Here is a 21,575-nt window from a genome sequence, read left to right on the forward strand (position 1 = left end):
TCCTTTCTATGGTACTTGTTAAGCGCTCACTATGTGTCAGGCACTGTTCTAAGCACTGGGGTAGAGAAGAAGAAAGAAGAAGAAAGAAGAAGAAGAAGAAGAAGAAGAAAGAAGAAGGAAGAAGGAAGAAGGAAGAAGAAGAAAGAAGAAGAAGAAGAAGAGTATTTGTTAAGTGCTTACTCTGTGCCAAGCACTGTTCTAAGCACTGAAGTAGATACAAGGTAATCAGGTTGCCCCACGTGGGGCTCACAGTCTTAATCCCCATTTTACAGATGAGGGAACTGAGGCACAGAGAAGTGAAATGGCTTGCCCAAGGTTACATAATAATAATGGTATTTATTAAGCGCTTACTATGTGCCAAGCACTGTTCTAAGTGCTGGGGTAGATACGAGGTGATCAGGTTGTCCCACGCAGGGCTCACAGTCTTAATCCCCGTTTTACAGATGAGGGAACTGAGGCACTGAGAAGTGAACTGACTTGCCCAAAGTCACACAGCTGATAAGTGGTGGAGCCGGGATTAGAACCCATGACCTCTTTCTCCCAAGCCTGGGCTCTTGCCACTAAGCCACACTGCTTCTCTAATTAGTAGATATGATCCCGCCTTCAGGAATTGACAGTCCTATTTGTGCAGAGCAATCAATCAAGCAATCAATCATATTTATTGAGCACTTACTGTGTGCAGAGCACTGTACTAAGCGCTTGGGAAGTACAAGTCGGCAATACATAGAGACAGTCTCTACCCAACAGCGGGCTCGCAGTCTAGAAGGGGGAGACAGAGCACTGTACTAAGCACTTGGGAGCAGACTTGGGAGCACTTGAGAAGCACCATGACATAGTGGATATAGCCAGGCCTAGGATTCAGAAGGTCATGGGTTCTAATCCTGGCTCCCCCACTTGTCAGCTCTGTGACCTTGGGCAAGTCACTTCACTTCTCTGAGCCTCAGTTACCTCATTAGCGCTTAGAACAGTGCTTTGCACATAGTAAGCGCTTAATAAATATCATCATTATTATTATTATTATCTGTAAAATGGGGTTTGAGACCGTGAACCCCATGTGCGACAGGGATTTTGTCAAATTGGTATCCACCCCAGCGCTTAGTACGGTGCCTGGCACATGGTAAGTGCTTAACAAATACCATAATCATTATTATTATTAGCAGACAAGAGCTAGTAGACAGGATCCCTGCCTCAAGGAGCTGACAGTCTACTGTGGGCAGAGCACTGTACTGAGCGCTGCGGAGAAGACAACAGAGTTGTGTAGACCCAGTTCCTGCCCTCAAGGAGCTGACAGGCCAGGAGATTCTCTCAGCGGCAAGCTCGTTACGGGCAGGGAACGTGTCTGCAAATCTGGTTGTATTGCAGCGCTCTGCGCATAGTAAGCGCTCGATAAATACCATTGAATTATTACTCTATTTATTTATTTTCCTTGTACATATCTATTCTATTTATTTTATTTTGTTAATACGTTTGGTTTTGTTCTCTGTCTCCCCCTTCTAGACTGTGAGCCCACTGTTGGGTAGGGACCGTCTCTATATGTTGCCAACTTGTACTTCCCAAGCGCTTAGTGCAGGGCTCTGCACACGGTAAGCGCTCAATAAATACGATTGATTGATTGATTGATTGAATGATGGATTGATTGGAGCCTCCATAACGCCCTTGGGCCCGTGATCCAGAGCTTAGTACAGTGCCTGGCACATAGTAAGGGCTTAACGCCGTAATTATGGCGTTAACCATAATTATATAACCATATATAATTATAATATAATATAATTATAATTATATAACCATATATAGGTGGGCGTTAACCATAACGCCCACCTCATCCCCCAGGCCTGGAATGCCCTCCCTCTGCCCATCCGCCAAGCTAGCTCTCTTCCTCCCTTCAAGGCCCTACTGAGAGCTCACCTCCTCCAGGAGGCCTTCCCAGACTGAGCCCCTTCCTTCCTCTCCCCCTCGACCCCCTCTCCATGCCCCCCATCTTACCTCCTTCCCTTCCCCACAGCACCTGTATATATGTATATATGTTTGTACATATTTATTACTCTATTTATCTATTTATTTTACTTGTACATATCTATTCTATTTATTTTATTTTGTTAGTATGTTCGGTTCTGTTCTCTGTCTCCCCCTTTTAGACTGTGAGCCCACTATTGGGTAGGGAGTCTCTATATGTTGCCAAATTGTACTTCCCAAGCACTTAGTACAGTGCTCTGCACACAGTAAGCGCTCAATAAATACAATTGATGATGATGATGATGAATTATTATTATCTCGTGATGAATCGCCCCCCCCAATGGACAGGAAATCCTTTCCAATTGCCCTCAGTTCGGCTACAGAGTGTCACGTTCCTGACAAACCCCAACCGTAGGAAGCAGTTGGGCCTGATGGACAGAGCAGAGGCCTGAGCGTCAGAGGACCTGGGTTCTAATTCCGCTCCGCCACTTGTCCGTCGTGTGACCTTGGGCAAGTCACAATTTCTCTGGGCCTCGGTTTCCTCAACCGCAAAATGGGGATTCGATGCATTCATTCAGTCGTATTAATCGAGTGCTTACTGTGTCCAGAGCACTTTACTAAGAGTTTGGGAGAGCAGACAACAATAAACAGATACATTCCCTTCCCACAACGAGCTGACGGTCTACCTGCTCTCCCTCTTACTTAGCCCATGAGTCCTGTGTGGGAGAGGAACAGTGGCCAACTTCTTGATCTTGTATCTACTCCAGTGCTTAGAAGAGTGCTTTCTAAGTGCAATCAATCGTATTTATTGAGCGCTTACTGTGTGCAGAGCACTGTCCTAAGCGCTTGGGAAGTACAAGTTGGCAACACAGTGCCACAGTGGTATTAAGTGCACACAGTAAGAACTTAATACCATTAAAAAAAGTTTTCTTCCAACTTCACAAGCACGCACACATTGCTTCTTCCATTCTCACAAGGATGTGCACGGTGGTTTCGTCTAATATCGCGAGCATGCACGATCCTTTCTCCGAATATCGCGGGCACGTGCACGATCGTTTCTTCTACTCTCACGAACCCGGGCACGATAGTTTCTTCTAATATCCTGAGTCATTTCTTTGGTTATTGCCAGCTTATTTTTTTTATTGGTATTAAGCGCTTACTACGTGCCAGGCATTACACTAAGCCGTGGGGTAGCTACAAGGTAATCCAGTTGGACGCAGTCCCTTTCCCTTTCCCTTTTAGACTGTAAGCCCACTGTTGGGTAGGGACTGTCTCTATATGTTGCCAACTTGTACTTTCCAAGCGCTTAGTACAGTGCTCTGCACACAGTAAGCGCTCAATAAATATGATTGATTGATTGATTGATTTCCCACCTGGGGGCTCACAGTCTTTACCTCCATTTTACAGGTGAGGGAACTGAGGCCCAGAGAAGCGAACTGACTTGCCCAAAGTCACCCAGCAGACAAGTAGTGGAACCAGGATTAGAACCCAGGTCCTTCTGACTCCCAGGACCGGGCTCTAACCACTAGGCCATGCTGGTCACCATTTCTTCTGATATCATGAGCCTGAGAACCACTGTTTTTTTTCCCAGCGCCGAGAGCAAACGAAACAATTGCTTCTCCCAACATCACTAGCGTGCAGGTCTCCGTTTGTTCTGATTCGTTTAATCATTCAATCGAATTTATTAAGTGCTTACTGTGTGCAGAGCACTGTAAAAAGAATGATGGCCTTTATTAAGCACTTACTATGTGCCAAGCACTGTTCTAAGCGCTGGGGCAGATACAAGGTAATCAGGCTGTCCCACGTGGGGCTCACGGTCTTAATCCCCATTTGACAGATGAGGGAACTGAGGCACAGAGAAGTGAAGAGACGTGCCCAAACTAACATGGCTGAGAAGTGATGGAGACTGTATTAGAACCCAGGACCTGGTGACTTCCAAGCCCGGGCTCTTTCCACTAGGCCACACTGCTTGGGAGAGTACAATAGGACAGGAGAAAAGACCCACTCCCTGACCACAATGAGTTTACAGTCTAGAGGGGGGAGACGGATGTTGATAGAAGTAAATAAAACCATGGATCTGGATCTAAGTGGTGTGGGGTGGGGAGGGGGGTTCATTCATTCAATCATATTTATTGAGCGCTTACTGTGTGCAGAGCACTGTACTAAGCGCTTGGGAAGTACAAGTTGGCAACATATAGAGACGGTCCCTACCCAACAGCGGGCTCACAGTCTAGAAGGGGGAGACAGAGAACCAAACAAAACATATTAACAAAATAAAATAAATATGTACAAACGAAATAGAGTAATAAATACATACAAACATATATACATATTAAGCGCTTGCTATGTGCAAAGCACTGTTCTCAGCACTGTGGAGGTTATCCTTCCCTCCTCCTTTCCCATCTCCTTCCCTATCTCCTTTCCTCCTCCTTCCCCATCTCCTTCCCTCCTTCCCCATTTCCTTCCCTCCTTCCCCATCTCCTTCCCTCCTCCTTTCCTTTCTCCTTCCTTCCTCCTTTCCCTCCTCCTTCCCCATCTCCTTCCCTTCTCCTTCCCTCTTCCTTTCCCATCTCCTTCCCTCCTCCTTTCCTCCTCCTTTCCCATCTCTTTTAGACTGTGAGCCCACTGTTGGGTAGGGACTGTCTCTATACGTTGCCAACTTGTACTTCCCAAGCGTCTAATACAGTGCTCTGCACACAGTAAGCGCTCAATAAATATGATTGATGATGATGATGATGATGAGGTTACAATGTAATCAGGTTGTCCCACTGGGGGCTCACAGTCTTAATCCCCAGATAGACTGTCTCTATCTGTTGCTGAATTGGACTACCCAAGCGCTTAGTCCAGTGCTCTGCACACAGTAAGCGCTCAGTAAATATGACAATGGATGAATGAATGTCCCATGATTCCCAAGCCCTCGCTCTTGTTGCTAAGCCACTCGGCTTCTCTCCGTGATCAGTACATTCATTCAATTGTATTTATTATAATGATGGCACTGATTAAGCGCTTACTATGTGCAAAGCACCGTTCTAAGTGCTGGTTTGAGTGCTTACTGTGTGCAGAGCACTGTACTAAGCGCTTGGGAAGGGGAGGAGGAGGAGAGGATAAGGGGGGGGCTCAGTTTAGGAAGGCCTCTTGGAGGAGGTGAGCTCTGCCCCATCAGAGCAAAGACTGTTCGGTGGGGTGGGGGACCAAGAGAAGGGATGAAAAAAGGGAGCAAGTCGGGGTGACACAGAAGGGAGTGGGAGACAAGAAGAAGGGGGCTGAGTCAGGGAAGGCTGAGGCCAATCCAGGAGCCAATAATAATAATAATAATAATAATAATAATAATAATAATAATAATAATAATAATAATAATAATAATGGCATTTGTTAAGCGCTTACTATGTGCCGAGCACTGTTCTAAGCACTGGGGATGATACAATGTCATCAGGTTGTCCCACCTGGGGCTCACGGTCTTATCATCCTCAATCGTATTTATTGAGCGCTTACTGTGTGCAGAGCACTGTACTAAGCGCTTGGGAAGTACAAGTTGGCAACATATACAGTCCCTACCCAACAGTGGGCTTGACAGATGAGGTAACTGAGGCACAGAGAAGTCAAGTGACTTGCCCCAAGTCACACAGCCGACCAGTGGCGGAGCCGGGATTAGAACCCACGACCTCTGACTCCCAAGCCCGGGCTCGTTCCACTGAGCCACGCTGCTTCTTTGTGGCCAGCTGGGGCAACTGCACAGTAAGCGCTCAATAAATACGACTGATGATCCCGGGCAAACATCCTCCAGCAGGGCGGGGAGGACGGGGGCGGGCGGCACGGACCCAGGAGTGCTCGGTAAACGTGGCTGAGTCCAATCCTCTGGCGTCCGGAAGATGGGAGGAGTGGGGAGGGCAGGCTGGAGGCTGCCACACCTTGAGCAGACCACTCTCCACGGTGCCCCCCGGGATGCCCGCCCAGCCTCAGGGTTGAAGGACGGGCTGGTTTTGGCTCCGGGGGCACGGAAGCCAGTCGGATTGCCCAGCCCGCACCCTCCGCTGCTAATCTCCTCACGGTGCCTCGTTCTCGCCTGTCCCGCCGTCGACCCCCGGCCCACGCCATCCCCCTGGCCTGGAATAATAATAATAATAATAATAATAATAACGGCATTTGTTAAGTGCTTACTATGTGCAAAGCGCTGTTCTAAGCGCTGAGGGCGGGGGAATTCAAGGTGATCAGGTTGGCCCACGTGGGGCTCACAGTCATAATCCCCATTTTACAGATGAGGTAACTGAGGCTCAGAGAAGTGAAGTCACTTGCCCAAGGTCACACAGCAGACATGTGGTGGAGCCGGGATTCGAACCCATGACCTCTGACTCCAAAGCCCGGGCTCTTTCCACTGAGCCACGCTGCTTCTCCAATGGCCTCCCTCTGCCCATCCACCAAGCTAACTCTCTTCCTCACTTCAAGGCCCTACTGAGAGCTCACCTCCTCCAGGAGGCCTTCCCAGACTGAACCCCTTCCTTCCTCTCCCCCTCGTCCCCTAATCTTACCTCCTTCCCTTCCCCACAGCACCTGTATACATGTATATATGTTTGTACTTATTTATTACTCTATTTTACTTGTACATATTTATTCTACTTATTTTATTTTGGTAATATCACCATCAATCGTATTTATTGAGCACTTACTGTGTGCAGAGCACTGTACTAAGCGCTTGGGAAGTACAAGTTGGCAACATATAGAGACGGTCCCTACCCAATAGTGGGCTCACAGTCTAATATGTTTTGTTTTGTTCTCTGTCTCCCCCTTCTAGACCGTGAGCCCACTGTTGGGTAGGGACCATCATGTGTTGCCAACTTGTGCTTCCCAAGCGCTTGGTACAGTGCTCTGCACACAGTAAGCGCTCAATAAATACGATTGAATGAATGAATGAATGACGCCCGAGGACAGAGTGGTTTCGCGTCTCAGTGATTCCCCCACCACCGGCCTGGCGGAGATTAGGAACCCCCCTGCCCCAGCAGTAGCCCTCCCCAAATCCCCCCAGCCCAGGCCCCTCGGCTACAGTCATCATCATCATCAATCGTATTTATTGAGCGCTTACTATGTGCAGAGCACTGTACTAAGCGCTTGGGAAGTACAAATTGGCAACATATAGAGACAGTCCCTACCCAACAGTGGGCTCACAGTCTAAAAGGGGGAGACAAAGGGGGAGACAGTCCTCCGGGGAAGTTCCGGGCTTTGCGACGAATCTCACGTGGGCTGCTGAGCTCCGGTGCCCAGCACTGTGCTGAGCACTGGGAAGGATGCGGGGCGATCAGCACAGCCTAGTGGATAAACTCATCACAGGCAGGGAATGTGTCTGTTTAGCGACGTATTGTCCTCTCCCAAGAGCTTAGTACAGTGCTCTGCACACAGTAAGCGCTTAATAAATACGTTAGAATGAATAGTCACTAGAGAGCAGGCCTGGGAATCAGAGAGTCAACGGGTTCTAATCCCAGGTCCACCCCTTGTCTGCTGTGTGACCTTGGACCAGTCACTTCACTTCTTTGGGCCTCAGTTACCTCATCTGGAAAATGGAGATGGAGACTGGGAGCCCCACGTTGGACAGGGACTGTGCCCAATGCTATGGGGGGATGTCCCCCTCTCCATCCCCCCATCTTACCTCCTTCCCTTCCCCACAGCACCTGTATATATGTATATACATTTGTACATATTTATTACTCTATTTATTTATTTATTTTACTTGTACATATCTATTCTATTTATTTTATTTTGTTAGTATGTTTTGGTTTTGTTCTCTGTCTCCACCTTTTTAGACTGTGAGCCCACTGTTGGGTAAGGACTGTCTCTATATGTTGCCAGCTTGTACTTCCCAAGCGCTTAGTACAGTGCTCTGCACACAGCAAGTGCTCAATAAATACGATTGATTGATTGATTGATATACACTTGTATTCGCCCCAGTACTTAGTACAGTGTCTGGCACATAGTAACCACTTAAAACCACAATTACTATTAGGTTGGACCCAGCACTTAGAACTGTGCTTGGCACATAGTACGTGCTTAGCACATACCATTATCATCATCATCATCATCAGTCTTTTTTTTAAAATGGCATTTGTTAAGCGCTTACTAAGTTACAGACACTGTTCTAAGCACCAGGGTAAATACAAGCAAATTGATTAGGGCACAGTCCCTGTCCCATGTAGAGCTCACAGTTTCAATTCCCATTTTCCAGATGAGGGAACTGAGACCCAAGGAAGTGAAGTGACTAGCCCAAGGTCACCCAGTAGACAAACAGCAAAGCTGGGATTAGAACCTAGACTGTGAGCCCGTTGTTGGATAGGGATTGTCTCTATTTGTTCATTCATTCTTTCAATCGTATTTATTGAGCATTTACTGTGTGCACAGCACTGGGCTAAGCACTTGGGAAGTACAAGTTGGCAACATATAGAGACGGTCCCTACCCAACAGCGGGCTCACAGCCTAGAAGGGGGAGACAGACAACAAAACAAAACATATTAACAAAATAAAATAAATAGAATAGTAAATATGTACAAGTAAAATGAATACAGTAATAAATCTCTACAAACATATATACAAGTGCTGTGGGGAGGGGAAGGAGGTAGGGCGGGGGGGATGGAGAGGGGGAAAGGAAAAAGTGGGTTCAGTCTGGGAAGGCCTCCTGGAGGAGGTGAGCTCTCAGTAGGGCTTTGAAGGGAGGAAGAGAGCTAGCTTGGTGGGTGTGCAGAGGGAGGGCATTCCAGGCCAGGGGGAGGACGTGGGCTGGGGGTCAATGGCGGGACAGGCGAGAACGAGGTACGGTGAGGAGATTAGCGGCGGAGGAGCGGAGGGTGCAGGGTGGGCTGGAGAAGGAGAGAAGGGAGGTGAGGTAGGAGGGGGCGAGGTGATGGACAGCCTTGAAGCCCAGGGTGAGGATTTTCTGCCTGATGCGCAGATTGACTGGTAGCCACGGGAGATTTTTGAGGAGGGGAGTAACATGCCCAGAGCGTTTCTGGACAAAGATGATCCGGGCAGCAGTGTGAAGTATCGATTGAAGTGGGGAGAGACAGGACGATGGGAGATCAGAGAGGAGGCTTATGCAGTAAGCCCAATTTGTAGCCGAATTGTACTTTCCAAGCGCTTAGTCCAGTGCTCTGCACACAGTAAGTGCTCAATAAATATGGTATGGTTGTATGAATGAATGAATGAATGAATGAACTCAAGTCCTTCTGAGAAGCAGCGTGGCTTAGTAGAAAAAGGCCGGGCTTGGGAGTCAGAGGTTGTGGGTTCTAATCCCGGCTCCGCCACTTGTCAACTGTGTGACTTTGGGCAAGTCACTTCACTTCTCTGGGCCTCAGTTCCCTAATCTGTAAAATGTGGATGAAGATTGAGCCCCACGTGGGACAACCTGATTACCTTGAATCTACCCCAGAGCTTAGAATAGTGTATGGCACATGGTAAGCGCTTAACAATACCATTATTATTATTATTATTATTTATTATGAGAAGTAGCGTGGCTTAGTGGAAAGAGCCCTGGTTTGGGAGTCAGAGGTCGTGGGTTCTAATCTCGGCTCTGCCACTTGTCAGCTGTGTGACTTTGGGCAAGTCACTTCATTTCCCTGGGCCTCAGTTAGCTCATCTGTAAAATGGGGATTAAGACTGTGAGCCCCAAGTGGGACAACCTGATTACCTTGAATTTACCCCAGAGTAGTGCCTGGCACATAATAATAATAATAATGGTGATGGCATTTGTTAAGCGCTTACTATGTGCCAAGCACTGCTCTAAGCACTGGGGGGATACAAGGTAATCAGGTTGTCCCACATGAGGCTCACAGTCTTAATCTCCATTTTACAGATGAGGTAACTGAGGCCCAAAGAAGTGAAGTGGCTTGCCCAAGGCCACAGAGCAGACCAGTGGCAGAGTCGGGATTAGAACCCACGAACTCCAACTCCAAAGCCCGTGCTCTTTCCACTAAGCCACGCTGCTTCTCTACATAGTAAGTGCTTAATAAATACCATTATTGTTATTATTATTATTCTGGCTCCCACTATCCACTAAGCCACACTGCTCCCCAGGCAGCCGCAGGGACAGGGGTTGAGCCCCCTTGTTTTAGCAGGGAATTCATTCATTCATTCATTCAATCGTATTTATTGAGCACTTACTGTGTGCGGGGCACTGTACTAAGTGCTTGGGAAGTACAAGTTGGCAACATATTGGAATTCAGAGAACGCAAGCACCAAAAGGGTTAGAAACTGGACCAGCCTGCTGGCCTGAGAGGCCGGGCATCACGGGCCTCAGTGATGAGGCAGAGGAGGAGGCGGCATGGTCCAGTGGGCAGCGCACTGGACCGGGAGTCCAGAAACCTGGGTTCGAATCCCCACTCCTCCCTGGCCTGCTGTGTGACCACGAACGACTCATCTGACCCCTCTGAGTTTCAGTTTTCTCATCTGTCAAATGAGGATTCAAGACCTGTTTTCTCCCTCCTGAAGGGTGAGCCCCATGTGGGCCGTCAGATCGGCCATAGAGACACACCATGGTGGGGCGGATAAAGCCAAGACTGGGATTCAGAGGGTCATGGGTTCTAATCCTGGCTCTGCCACTTGTCTGCTGCGTGACCTTGGGTAAGTCACTTCACTTCTCTGGGCCTCAGTTCCCTCATCTGGAAAATGGGGATGAAGACTGTGAGCCCCACTTGGGACAGAGACTGTGTCCAACTGAATTTGAATCCACCCCAGCGCTTTGTAAAGTGCCTGGCACATAGTAAGCACTTAACAAATATCATAATTCTTATTATCTTCTATCTACCCCAGCGATTAGCTCAGTGCACTCACATGGTACACAGAGTGGTACGTAGTAAGTGCTCAGTAAATACCCTACTTATGTAACTGATTCAGGATTGACTACTTTTTTTTAAAAAAAAGGTATTTGCCAAGATGTGACAGGCACTGCATTAAGCGCTGGAATAGTAATTTATTGATTTATATTAATGTCTGTCTCCTCCTCTAGACTGTAAGCTCGTTGTGGGCAGGGAATATGTCTGTTTACTGTTACACTGGACTCTCCCAACTGCTTAGTACAGTGCTCTGCACAGTAAGCACTCAGTGAATACGATTGATTGAATGAATGAATACAAGAGAATAAAACTGGACGCAGTCCGCGTCCCACATGGGGCTCACAAGTGTTAAATCTAAATTGGATTTAGATTCAGATTCAGATTGGATTTAGATTTAGATTCACAATCTAAATTGGAGGGAGGATTCGATCCCCATTTTACAGATGAAGTAACTGCAGTCCAGAGAAGTGAAGTGACTTGCCCGAGGTCACACAGCAGACAAGGGACAGAGTCAGGATGAGAACCCAGGTCCTCTGACTCCAGGCCTGGGCTCTTTCCTCCAGCCCATGCTGTTCAACCCTCTGAAAGGCTGGGGCAGGCCATTTCTCCATCTCCTTGGAGCCTCAAGCCTGATGATGCAGCAGGAGGGATGGGGGTTAGACACGGGAAAGGACTTCCCAGCCTTTGACTCTTCCCCAGCCTTCCTGCCAAGGGAGCAGGGTCAGGCCAGGACCACCCCCCACCACAGTCCCCTGAAACTTTCTCAGGATTATTAATAGCAACCTCTACAGCGTCCCTCATTGTTTCCAAACTCCTGCATTTCGAAGTTCTTCCTGAGGTCTATCCCAGATCCCTCCTGCTCCTGGTACCCACCCTATTGCTCCTGATGAGCAGGAAATGCCTCTGCCTCCCTTAGCAACCCTGCGCTCACCGATCCCAAAAAGACTCTGGGAGGTTTTTTTTCTTTCTTTTTATGGTATTTGTTAAGAGCTTACTATGTGCCGGGCACTGTACTAAGCGCTGAGGTAGATAAAATTATGGGGAAGCAGCGTGGCTCAGTGGAAAGAGGCCGGGCTTGGGAGTCAGAGGTCATGGGTTCCAATCCCGCTCCTCCACTTGTCAGCTGTGTGACTTTAAGAAGCAGCGTGGCTCAGTGGAAAGAGCACAGGCTTTGGAGTCAGAGGTCAGGGTTCGAATTCTGGCTCTGCCAATTGTCAGCTGTGTGACCTTGGGCAAGTCACAACTTCTCTGAGCCTCAGTTACCTCATCTGTAAAATGGGGATTAAGATTGTGAGCCCCACATGGGGCAACTTGATCACCTTGTATCCCCCCCAGCACTTAGAACAGTGCTCTGCACATAGTAAGCACTTAACAAATGCAATCATTATCATCATCAATCGTATTTATTGAGCGCTTACTGTGTGCAGAGCACTGTACTAAGCACTTGGGAAGTACAAGTTGGCAACATATAGAGACAGTCCCTACCCAACAGTGGGCTCACAGTCTAAAAGGGGGAGACAGAGAACAAAACCAAACATACTAACAAAATAAAATAAATAGAATCATTATTATTATTACTACTTTAGGCAAGTCACTTAACTTCTCTGTGCCTCAGTTTCCTCATCTGTAAAATGGGGGTGAAGACTGTGAGCCCCACGTGGGAAAACTTTGATTACCTTGTATTCCCCCCAGCGCTTAGAACAGTCTTGGCACATAATATGCACTTAACAAATACTAACATTATTATTATTATTATCATTATTATTACAATCTAGTCAGGTTGGATCCCCTGCATGTCCCACGTGGGGCTCACAGGCTTCATCCCTGTTTTACAGATGAGGGAACTGAGGCCCAGAGAAGTAAAGTGACTTGCCCAAGGTCACCCAGCAAACAAGTGGTGGAGCCGGGATAAGAATTCCTAGGTCCAAGCTCTACCCACTTGACTTTACTGTTTCTACTAATTCATTCAATCATACTTATTGAGTACTTACTGTGTGCAGAGCACTGTAGTAAGCACTTGAAATAATGATGGTATTTGTTAAGCGCTTCTTGTGTGCCAAGCACTGTTCTAAGCGCCGGGGTAGATAAAAGGTAATCAAGTTGTCCCACATGGGGCTCACAAGCACTCAATAAATATGACTGAATGAATTCTAGACTGAGAGCCCACTGTTGGGTAGGGACCATCTCTATATGTTGCCAACTTGTACTTCCCAAGCGCTTAGTACAGTGCTCTGCACACAGTAAGTGCTCAATAAATACGACTGAATGAATGAATTAATTAATTAATGCATGAACTCCTCATTTTACAGATGAGGTAACTGAGGCCCAGAGAAGTGAAGTAACTTGCCCAAGGTCACACAGCAGATAAGTGGTGGAGCTGGGATTAGAACCCACATCCCCTGACTCCCAAGCCCGGGCTCTTGCCACTAGGCCACACTGCAATAGTGATGGTACTTGTTAAGTAATAATAATAATAATAATAATGGCATTTATTAAGCACTTACTATGTGCAAAGCACTGCTCTAAGCGCTGAGGAGGTTACAAGGTGACCAGGTTGTCCCACGTGGGGCTCACAGTCTTAATCCCCATTTTACAGATGAGGTACTGAGGCACAGAGAAGTTAAGTGACTTATCCAAAGTCACATGGCTGACAATAGGTGGAGCCGGGGTTTGAACCCATGACCTCTGACTCCAAAGCCTGGGCTCTTTCTACCGAGCCACACTGCTTCTCTGCTTAAGCACATACTACGTGCCAAGCACTGTACTAAGCACTGAGATAAATAGTAATAATAATAATAATGGTACTCAAGACCATAACAATGATAACAGAAGAATTTTGAGAAAGGTTACAGATTATGGCAGAAGACAGGACATTCTGGAGAAAATATATACATAGAGTTGCTATGAATCAGAAATGACTCGACGGCACTTGGTAATAATAATGTGCCAAGCGCTGTTCTAAGAGCTGGGGTAGATATGAGTCAATCATGTTGGACACAGTCTCTGTCCCACATAGGGCTCACAGTCTTAATGCCCACTTTACAGATGAAGTAACTGAGGCTCAGAGAAGTAAAGTGACTTGCCCAAAGTCTCACAGCAGACAAGTGGTGGTACTGGGATTGGAACCCATGACCTTCTGACTCCCACGCCCATCCTCTACCCACTAAGCCATGCTGCTTCTCTATAATCCTGGGAAACCCTAAATCTGGTGGAAGGGGGGCAAGGGGTTTTGGCCTGTGCTAAGCACTAAATACCACAATTATTTATTATTATTTATAATACTACTTTATAATTACTGATAATAATAATTAACGGTCTCTTTTGCAGGCTCCTCCTCCCCCTCCCATCCCCTTACTGTAGGGGTTCCCCAAGGGTCAGTTCTGGGTCCCCTTCTGTTCTCTATCTACACTCACTCCCTTGGTGACCTCATTCGCTCCCATGGCTTCAACTCTCATCTCTACACTGATGACACCCAATTCTACATCTCTGCCCCTGCTCTCTCTCCCTCCCTCCCTTCAGGCTCATGTCTCCTCCTGCCTTCAGGACATCTCCATCTGGATGTCCGCCCGCCATCTAAAACTCAACAGGTCCAAGACTGAACTCCTTATCTTCCCTCCCAAACCCCGCCCTCTCCCTGACTTTCCCGTCACTGTAGACAGCACTACCATCCTTCCCGTCTCACAAGCCTGCAACCTCAGTGTCATCCTCGACTCTGCTCTCTCGTCCACCCCTCACATCCAATTTGTCACCAAAATTACCCTATTTATTACTTGTACATATTTACTATTTATTTTGTTAATGATGTGCATATAGCTCTAATTCGATTTGTTCTGACGATTTTGACAACTGTCTACATGTTTTGTTTTGTTGTCTGTCTCTCTGTCTCCCCCCTTCTAGACTGTGAGCCCGTTGTTGGGTTAGGGACCGTCTCTATATGTTGCCGACTTGTACTTCCCAAGCACTTAGTACAGTGCTCTGCACACAGTAAGTGCTCAATAAATGATTGAATGAATGAATGAATGAACCGTCAGGGTTCTTGATGGGAGTATCAGCTCACTGTGGACGGGGAACGTGTCAACCGACTCTGTTGTATTGGACTCTCCCATGCGCTCAGGACAGTGCTGTGCATGCGGTAAGTGCTCAATAGATACCACTGATTCGGTGAAGACCTAGAGCTAACTAAGTAACCACTGCTCTTGACCTCCCTCCTCCATCCCTTCTCACACTGTTCCCCCAGCTGGGCCTCCCAGTCCCCACAAATAATAATCAATCAATCAATCAATCAATCGTATTTATTGAGCGCTTACTATGTGCAGAGCACTGTACTAAGCGCTTGGGAAGTACAAATTGGCAACACATAGAGACAGTCCCTACCCAACAGTGGGTTCACAGTCTAAAAGGGGGAGACAGAGAACAGAACCAAACATACCAACAAAATAAAATAAATAGGATAGAAATGTACAAGTAAAATAAATAAATAAATAAATAGAGTAATAAATATGTACAACCATATATACATATATACAGGTGCTGTGGGGAAGGGAAGGAGGTAAGATGGGGGGATGGAGAGGGGGACGAGGGGGAGAGGAAGGAAGGGGCTCAGTCTGGGAAGGCCTATAATAATAATGATATTATTATATCATTATTATATATTATTATAATATTATTACTATATTATTATAATAATAATGATATATAATAATGAAAATTATGGTACTTTTTAAGTGCATAGTATGTGCCAGGCACTGTACTAAGCGCTGGGGTGGATACAAGCAAATCAGGTTGGATGCAGTCCCTGTCCCACGTGGGGCTCACAGTCTTAATTCCCATTTTACAGATGAGGGAACTGAGGCCCAGAGGAGTGAAGTGACTTCCATAAAGTCACCCGGCAGACAAGCGACAGGGCAGGGATTTGAACCCGGGTCCTTCTGACTCCCAGGCCTGCGCTCTAACCACTAGACTAACCATTCTCTAACCATTAGAGAAGCAGCGTGGCTTGGTGGAAAGAGCCCAGGCTAGGGAGTCAGAAGTCATGGGTTCTAATCCCGCCTCCGCCGCTTGTCAGCTGCGTGACCTTGGGCAAGTCACTTCACTTCTCTGGGCCTCAGTTACCTCATCTGGAAAATGGGGATTAAGACTGTGAGCCCCACGTGGGACAACCTGATCACCTTGTATCTACCCCAGCGTTCAGAACAGTGCTCGGCACATAGTAAGCACTTAAAAAATACCATCATTATTATTGGACTGCACTGCTTCACACAAATCCGCCAGACCCTCAGCTCCCCCGGATTCAGAAGCCTTCCTAAAATCCCAGCTCCTCCTCCGGGAATTCACAACAGCCTAGTCCTGTCAATACCTCATCCCTCCTGGATTTATTATAAAAATAATGAATAATGAGGGCGTTTGTTAAGCATTCACTATGGGTCAAGCATTGTACTAAGCGCTGGGGTAGATACGAGTTCCTCACATTGGACTCAGCTCTTTTTTTTTTTTTTTTTTTTTTTTTTTTTTTTTTTAATGGCATTTATTAAGCGCTTACTATGTGCAGAGCACTGTTCTAAGCGCTGGGGGGATACAAGGTGATCAGGTTGTCCCACGTGGGGCTCACAATCTTAATCCCCATTTTACAGATGAGGTAACTGAGACTCAGAGAAGTTAAGTGACTTGCCCAAGGTCACACAGCAGACATGTGGCTGAGTCGGGATTCGAACCCATGACCTCTGACTCCAAAACCCCTGCTCTTTCCACTGAGCCACGCTGCTTCCCCACCTGGGGCGCTCAGTCTAAATAGGAGGGAAGACAGGCATCAAATCCCCATTTTCCAGATGAGGAAACTGAAGCCCAGAGAAGTGAAGCGACTTACCCGAAGTCACGCAGCTGGCGGGTGACAGAGCTGGGATTAGAACTCGGGTCTTCTGATTCCCAGGCTCCGGCTCTTTCCGCTAGGTCACCCTGGTTCTCTATGGATTTATCAATCAATCAATCAATCAATGGCATTTATTGAGCGCTTACCATGTGCTCAATAAACTTATGGAACGTATTCCTATGCTCAGCACATATGAATGTCATCAGACATCGTCATCATAGAGAAACAAGGTGGCCTGGTGGATGGAACATGGGACCTGGAAGTCAGAAGGACCTGGGTTCTAATCCCAACCCCGCTACTTGTCTGCTGTGTGACCTCAGTCAAGTCATTTGACTTCTCTGGGTCTAAATTCCCTCATCTGTAAAATGGGGATTAAGACTACGAACTCCATGTGGAACATGGACAAAATCCAACGTGATAAGCCGGTATCTACTCCAGCGATTAGTACAGTGCCTGGCACATAATAAGCACTCAATAAATACCATTTTTTAAAATGGTATAAGTAATATATATAATTCATATATAATATATTGTATTATTATTCAATATAAGTATGTAATTTTGATTAATAATTAGGTCTAATTAATTAGTTGGTATATTAATATGATGGAATTGTATAATTATTATTTATTATATTATATAAATAAATGATTTGAATATGTAATTTATGGATATTTCTCTTCATTGCTGCATTTTCATTACCACTGCATCTACTTCTGTCAAGACAGCCTGATACAGCAACCTGCCAATCAGTGGTATTTAATGAGCACTTACTGTGTGGAGGGCACTGTACTAGATGCTTGGGAGAGAGCACAATATAACAGAGTTATGTAGACACATTCCCTGCCCATAGGGAGCTTACAGGCTAAGAAGGAAATATACAAACTCAGTCAATACTTTTGCTCTGCCTGTCTCCCCATTGGATTGTTATAGTAATAACTATGGTATTTGGCGCTTACTATGTGCTAGGCACTGTTCTAAGTGCTGAGGCACTGTTGGTAAGCTCCTTGAAGGCTATAGTCATACTCACCTAAGCACTTATAGGAGTGCTTAGTTTTCAGTAGGCACCTTATAAATTCCATTCTTGATAAAATACCTATTAAGTAAGAATAATAACAGTAATGATGGTATTTGTTAAGCGCTTACTATGTGCCAAGCACTGTTCTAAGCACTAGCAGAGATACCAGGTAATCAGGTTGTCCCAAGTGGGGCTCACAGTCTTAATCCCCATTAAGGAGGAGGTGGGATTGGAACCCACATCTCTGACTCCCAAGCCTTTGCTCTTCCCATTAAGCCATAATAATGATAATGACATTTATTAAGCGCTTACTACTACTACTAATAATAATAATGATGGCATTTATTAAGCGCTTACTATATGCAAAGCACTGTTCTAAGCGCTGGGGAGGTTACAAGGTGATCAGGTTGTCCCACAGGGGGCTCACAGTCTTAATCCCCATTTTCCAGGTGAGGTAACTGAGGCACAGAGAAGTTAAGTGACTTGCCCCAAGTCACACAGCTGACAAGTGACGGAGCGGGATTAGAACCCATGACCTCTGACTCCCAAGCCCTGTGCCCTTTCCACTGAGCCTCGCTGCTTCTCATACTTACTACGAGTACTTTCTCTGAGCTCAGCGCTGTGCTAAGCGCTAGGGCAGATACAGTGCAATCAGCTCAGATACAGAGAGAACAGGCGCTGCATCCCCATTTGACAGGCAGCAAGACTTAGGCCCAGAGAGGCTTCGTGACTTGCCCCAGGTCACCCAGCACGGAAATGGCAGAGCTGGGATTAGAACCCGTGGCTCAGTGGAAAGAGCACCGGCTTGGGAGTCAGGTCATGGGTTCGAATCCCGGCTCCGCCACGTGTCAGCTGTGTGACTTTGGGCAAGTCACTTCACTTCTCTGGGCCCCAGTTCCTTCATCTGTAAAATGAGGATGAAGACTCTGAGCCCCCCGTGGGACAACCTTGATCACCTTGTATCCCCCCCCCCAGCACTCAGAACAGTGCTTTGCACATAGTAAGCGCTTAATAAATGCCGTTATTACTATGAAGCAGCGTGGCTCGGTGGAAAGAGCACGGGCTTTGGAGTCAGAGGTCATGGGTTCAAATCCCGGCTCTGCCACATGTCTGCTGTGTGACCTTAGGCAAGTCACTTAACTTCTCTAAGCCTCAGTTACCTCATCTGTAAAATGGGGATTAAGACTGTGAGCCCCACGTGGGACAACCTGATCACCTTGTATCCTCCCCAGCGCTTAGAACACTGCTTTGCACATAGTAAGCGCTTAATAAATGCCATCAAAAAAAAAAAACAAAACCCAGATCTCCCTACTTCGATTGAGAGATCAGCTAAGAGTCTCCCCCTGTCTCTCCCTTGGTTTTATCTTCCCAGCATCCGTCTGCGGCGGGGAGAGGTAGAACTGGCTTATTCCTATTTTACAGATGGGAAAACCGTGGACCTGAGAAGTACATGGACCAGTGGATAGATCCCGGGCCTGAGACTCAGAGGACCTGGGTTCTAATCCCGGCTGCTGTGTGACCTAGCCACTTCCCTTCTCTGTGCCTCAGTTACCTCATCTGTAAAATGGGCATTAACACTGTGAGCCCCACGTGGGACAACCTGATTACCTTTTATAATAACAATAATGATGGCATTAATCAATCAATCGTATTTATTGAGCGCTTACTGTGTGCAGAGCACTGCACTAAGCGCTTGGGAAGTCCAAGTTGGCAACATATAGAGACAGTCCCTACCCAACAGTGGGCTCACAGTCTAAAAGGGGGAGACAGAGAACAAAACCAAACATACTAACAAAATAAAGTAAATAGAATAGATATGTACAAGTAAAATAAATATTAAGCACTTACTATGTGCAAAGCACTGTTGTAAGTGCTGTGGAGGTTATAAAGTGATCAGGTTGTCCCATGGGGGGCTCACAGTCATTTTACAGATGAGGTAACTGAGGCACAGAGAAGTTTAGTGACTTGCCCAGAGTCACACAGCTGACAATTGGCAGAGCTGGAATTTGAACCCATGACCTCTGACTCTAAAGCCCGTTCCCTTTCCACTGTGCCACGCTGCTTCTCTTCTTTTATCCTCCCCCAGCGCTTAGAACAGTGCTTGGCACATAGTAAGCGCTTAACAAATGCCATCATTATTATTATTATCATTATTATTATTATTAACTCATCTGTAAAACAGGGATTGAGAGTGTGAGTCCCTTGTGGGACAGGGACTGTGTCCAACCTGATTGACTTGTATCTACCCCAGTGCTTAGAACAGTGCTGGACACATAGTAAGCACCTAACAACTACCAGTGTATGTTTTAGTGACACTTAGTAGGGCCCATCGGTGCCCCAGATGAGACGAATGACTGGACTAGGGTCACCCAGCGCATCAGACGGCCGAGCTGGGGCCAGAAGCGTCTCCCCCTGAGGTTCCGTCTTGACACCCCCCGCCCCGAGCTTCAATCAATCAATCAATCGTTTTTATTGAGCGCTTACTGCGTGCAGAGCACTGTACTAAGCGCTTGGGAAGTACAAGTTGGCAACATATAGAGACAGTCCCTACCCAACAGTGGGCTTACAGTCTAAAAGGGGGAATCTGTGGGATTCCCAATCCTGTGGGACCGGTGGACCTTGGGGTTAAAGTTCAACTTGAAACCTCCCCGGGGGCCAGAGGTCCAGTTGACCCTGGACCCGATCATCCCCCTGCCTGAAAGATTCATTTATTCATTCAATCGTATTTATTGAACGCTTACTGTGTGCCGAGCACCCTACTAAGTGCTTGGGAAGTACAAGCTGGCAACATAGAGAGACGGTCCCTACCCAACAACGGGGTCACAGTCTAGAAGACGGAGACAGACAACAAAACAAAACACGTGGACAGGTGTCAAGTCGTCAGAACAAGCAGAATTAAAGCTAAATGCACATCATTAACAAAATAAATAGAATAGTAAATATGTACAAGTAAAACAAATGGAGTAATAAATCTGTACAAACATATATAGACTGTATAGACATATATTAGACTGTGAGCCCACTGTTGGGTAGGGACTGTCTCTATATGTTGCCAACTGTACTTCCCAAGCGCTTAGTACAGTGCTCTGCACACAGTAAGCGCTCAATAAATACGATTGATTGATTGATATATACAGGTGCTGAGGGGAGGGGAAGGAGGTAGGGACAGGGGGTTGGGGAGGAGGAGAGGAAAAAAGGGGGCCTCAGTCTGGGAAGGCCTCTTGGAGGAGGTAAGCTCTCAGTAGGGCTTTGAAGGGAGGAAGAGAGCTAGCTTGGCGGATGTGCAGAGGGAGGGCATTCCAGGCCAGGGGGAGGACGTGGGCTGGGGGTCCTGGGGTCTCAGGCCAAAGGATGCCATGTTCTCTGGCCACCGTCTCTGGCCACAGTCTCTGACCAAAGTCTCTGAACATGGTTTCTAACCACCATCTCTCAATACAGTCTCTGGTCATGGTCTCTCATCACAGCCTCTGGACATGGTCTCTGATCACAGTCTCTGGCCACTGTCTCTCTGGACACAGCCTCTCACCATATTCTCTGACCAAAGCCTCTGGCCATGGTCTCTGACCAGTCTCTGGCCACTGTCTCTGGTCACTGTCTCTGGCCACAGTCACTGACCAAAGTCTCTGAACATGGTTTCTGAACACAGCCTCTGGCCACCATCTCTCAATACAGTCTCCAGCCCTGCAGCCTCTGGACATGGTCTCTGACCACTGTCTCTCTGGACACAGTCTCTCACCACCTTCTCTGACCACAGTTTCTGGCCATGGTCTCTGACCAGTCTCTGGCCACAGTCTCTGACCATCCACTCATTCAATCGTATTTATTGAGCACTTACTGTGTGCAGAGCACTGCACTAAGCGCTTGGGAACTACAAGTTGGCAACATATAGAGACGGTCCCTACCCAACAGCGGGCTCACAGTCTAGAAG

At 47.0% G+C, this 21,575-nt stretch overlaps 1 protein-coding gene across 1 annotated transcript in view; it reads right to left on the reverse strand.

The window, feature by feature from the left end:
- IGFBP2 (insulin like growth factor binding protein 2) overlaps window positions 1-17,721 on the reverse strand; it is a 31,559-nt gene extending 13,838 nt beyond the window's left edge. Inside the window, exon 1 of the mRNA XM_038744432.1 lies at window positions 17,660-17,721. Coding sequence (XP_038600360.1) covers window positions 17,660-17,711 — 52 coding nt within the window. The 5' untranslated portion in view covers window positions 17,712-17,721. The remainder of the gene's footprint in view (window positions 1-17,659) is intronic.
- Window positions 17,722-21,575: the final 3,854 nt, after the last annotated feature.

This window comes from Tachyglossus aculeatus, chromosome 1 (genome assembly GCF_015852505.1).
Source record: "Tachyglossus aculeatus isolate mTacAcu1 chromosome 1, mTacAcu1.pri, whole genome shotgun sequence".
NCBI lineage: Eukaryota > Metazoa > Chordata > Mammalia > Monotremata > Tachyglossidae > Tachyglossus > Tachyglossus aculeatus.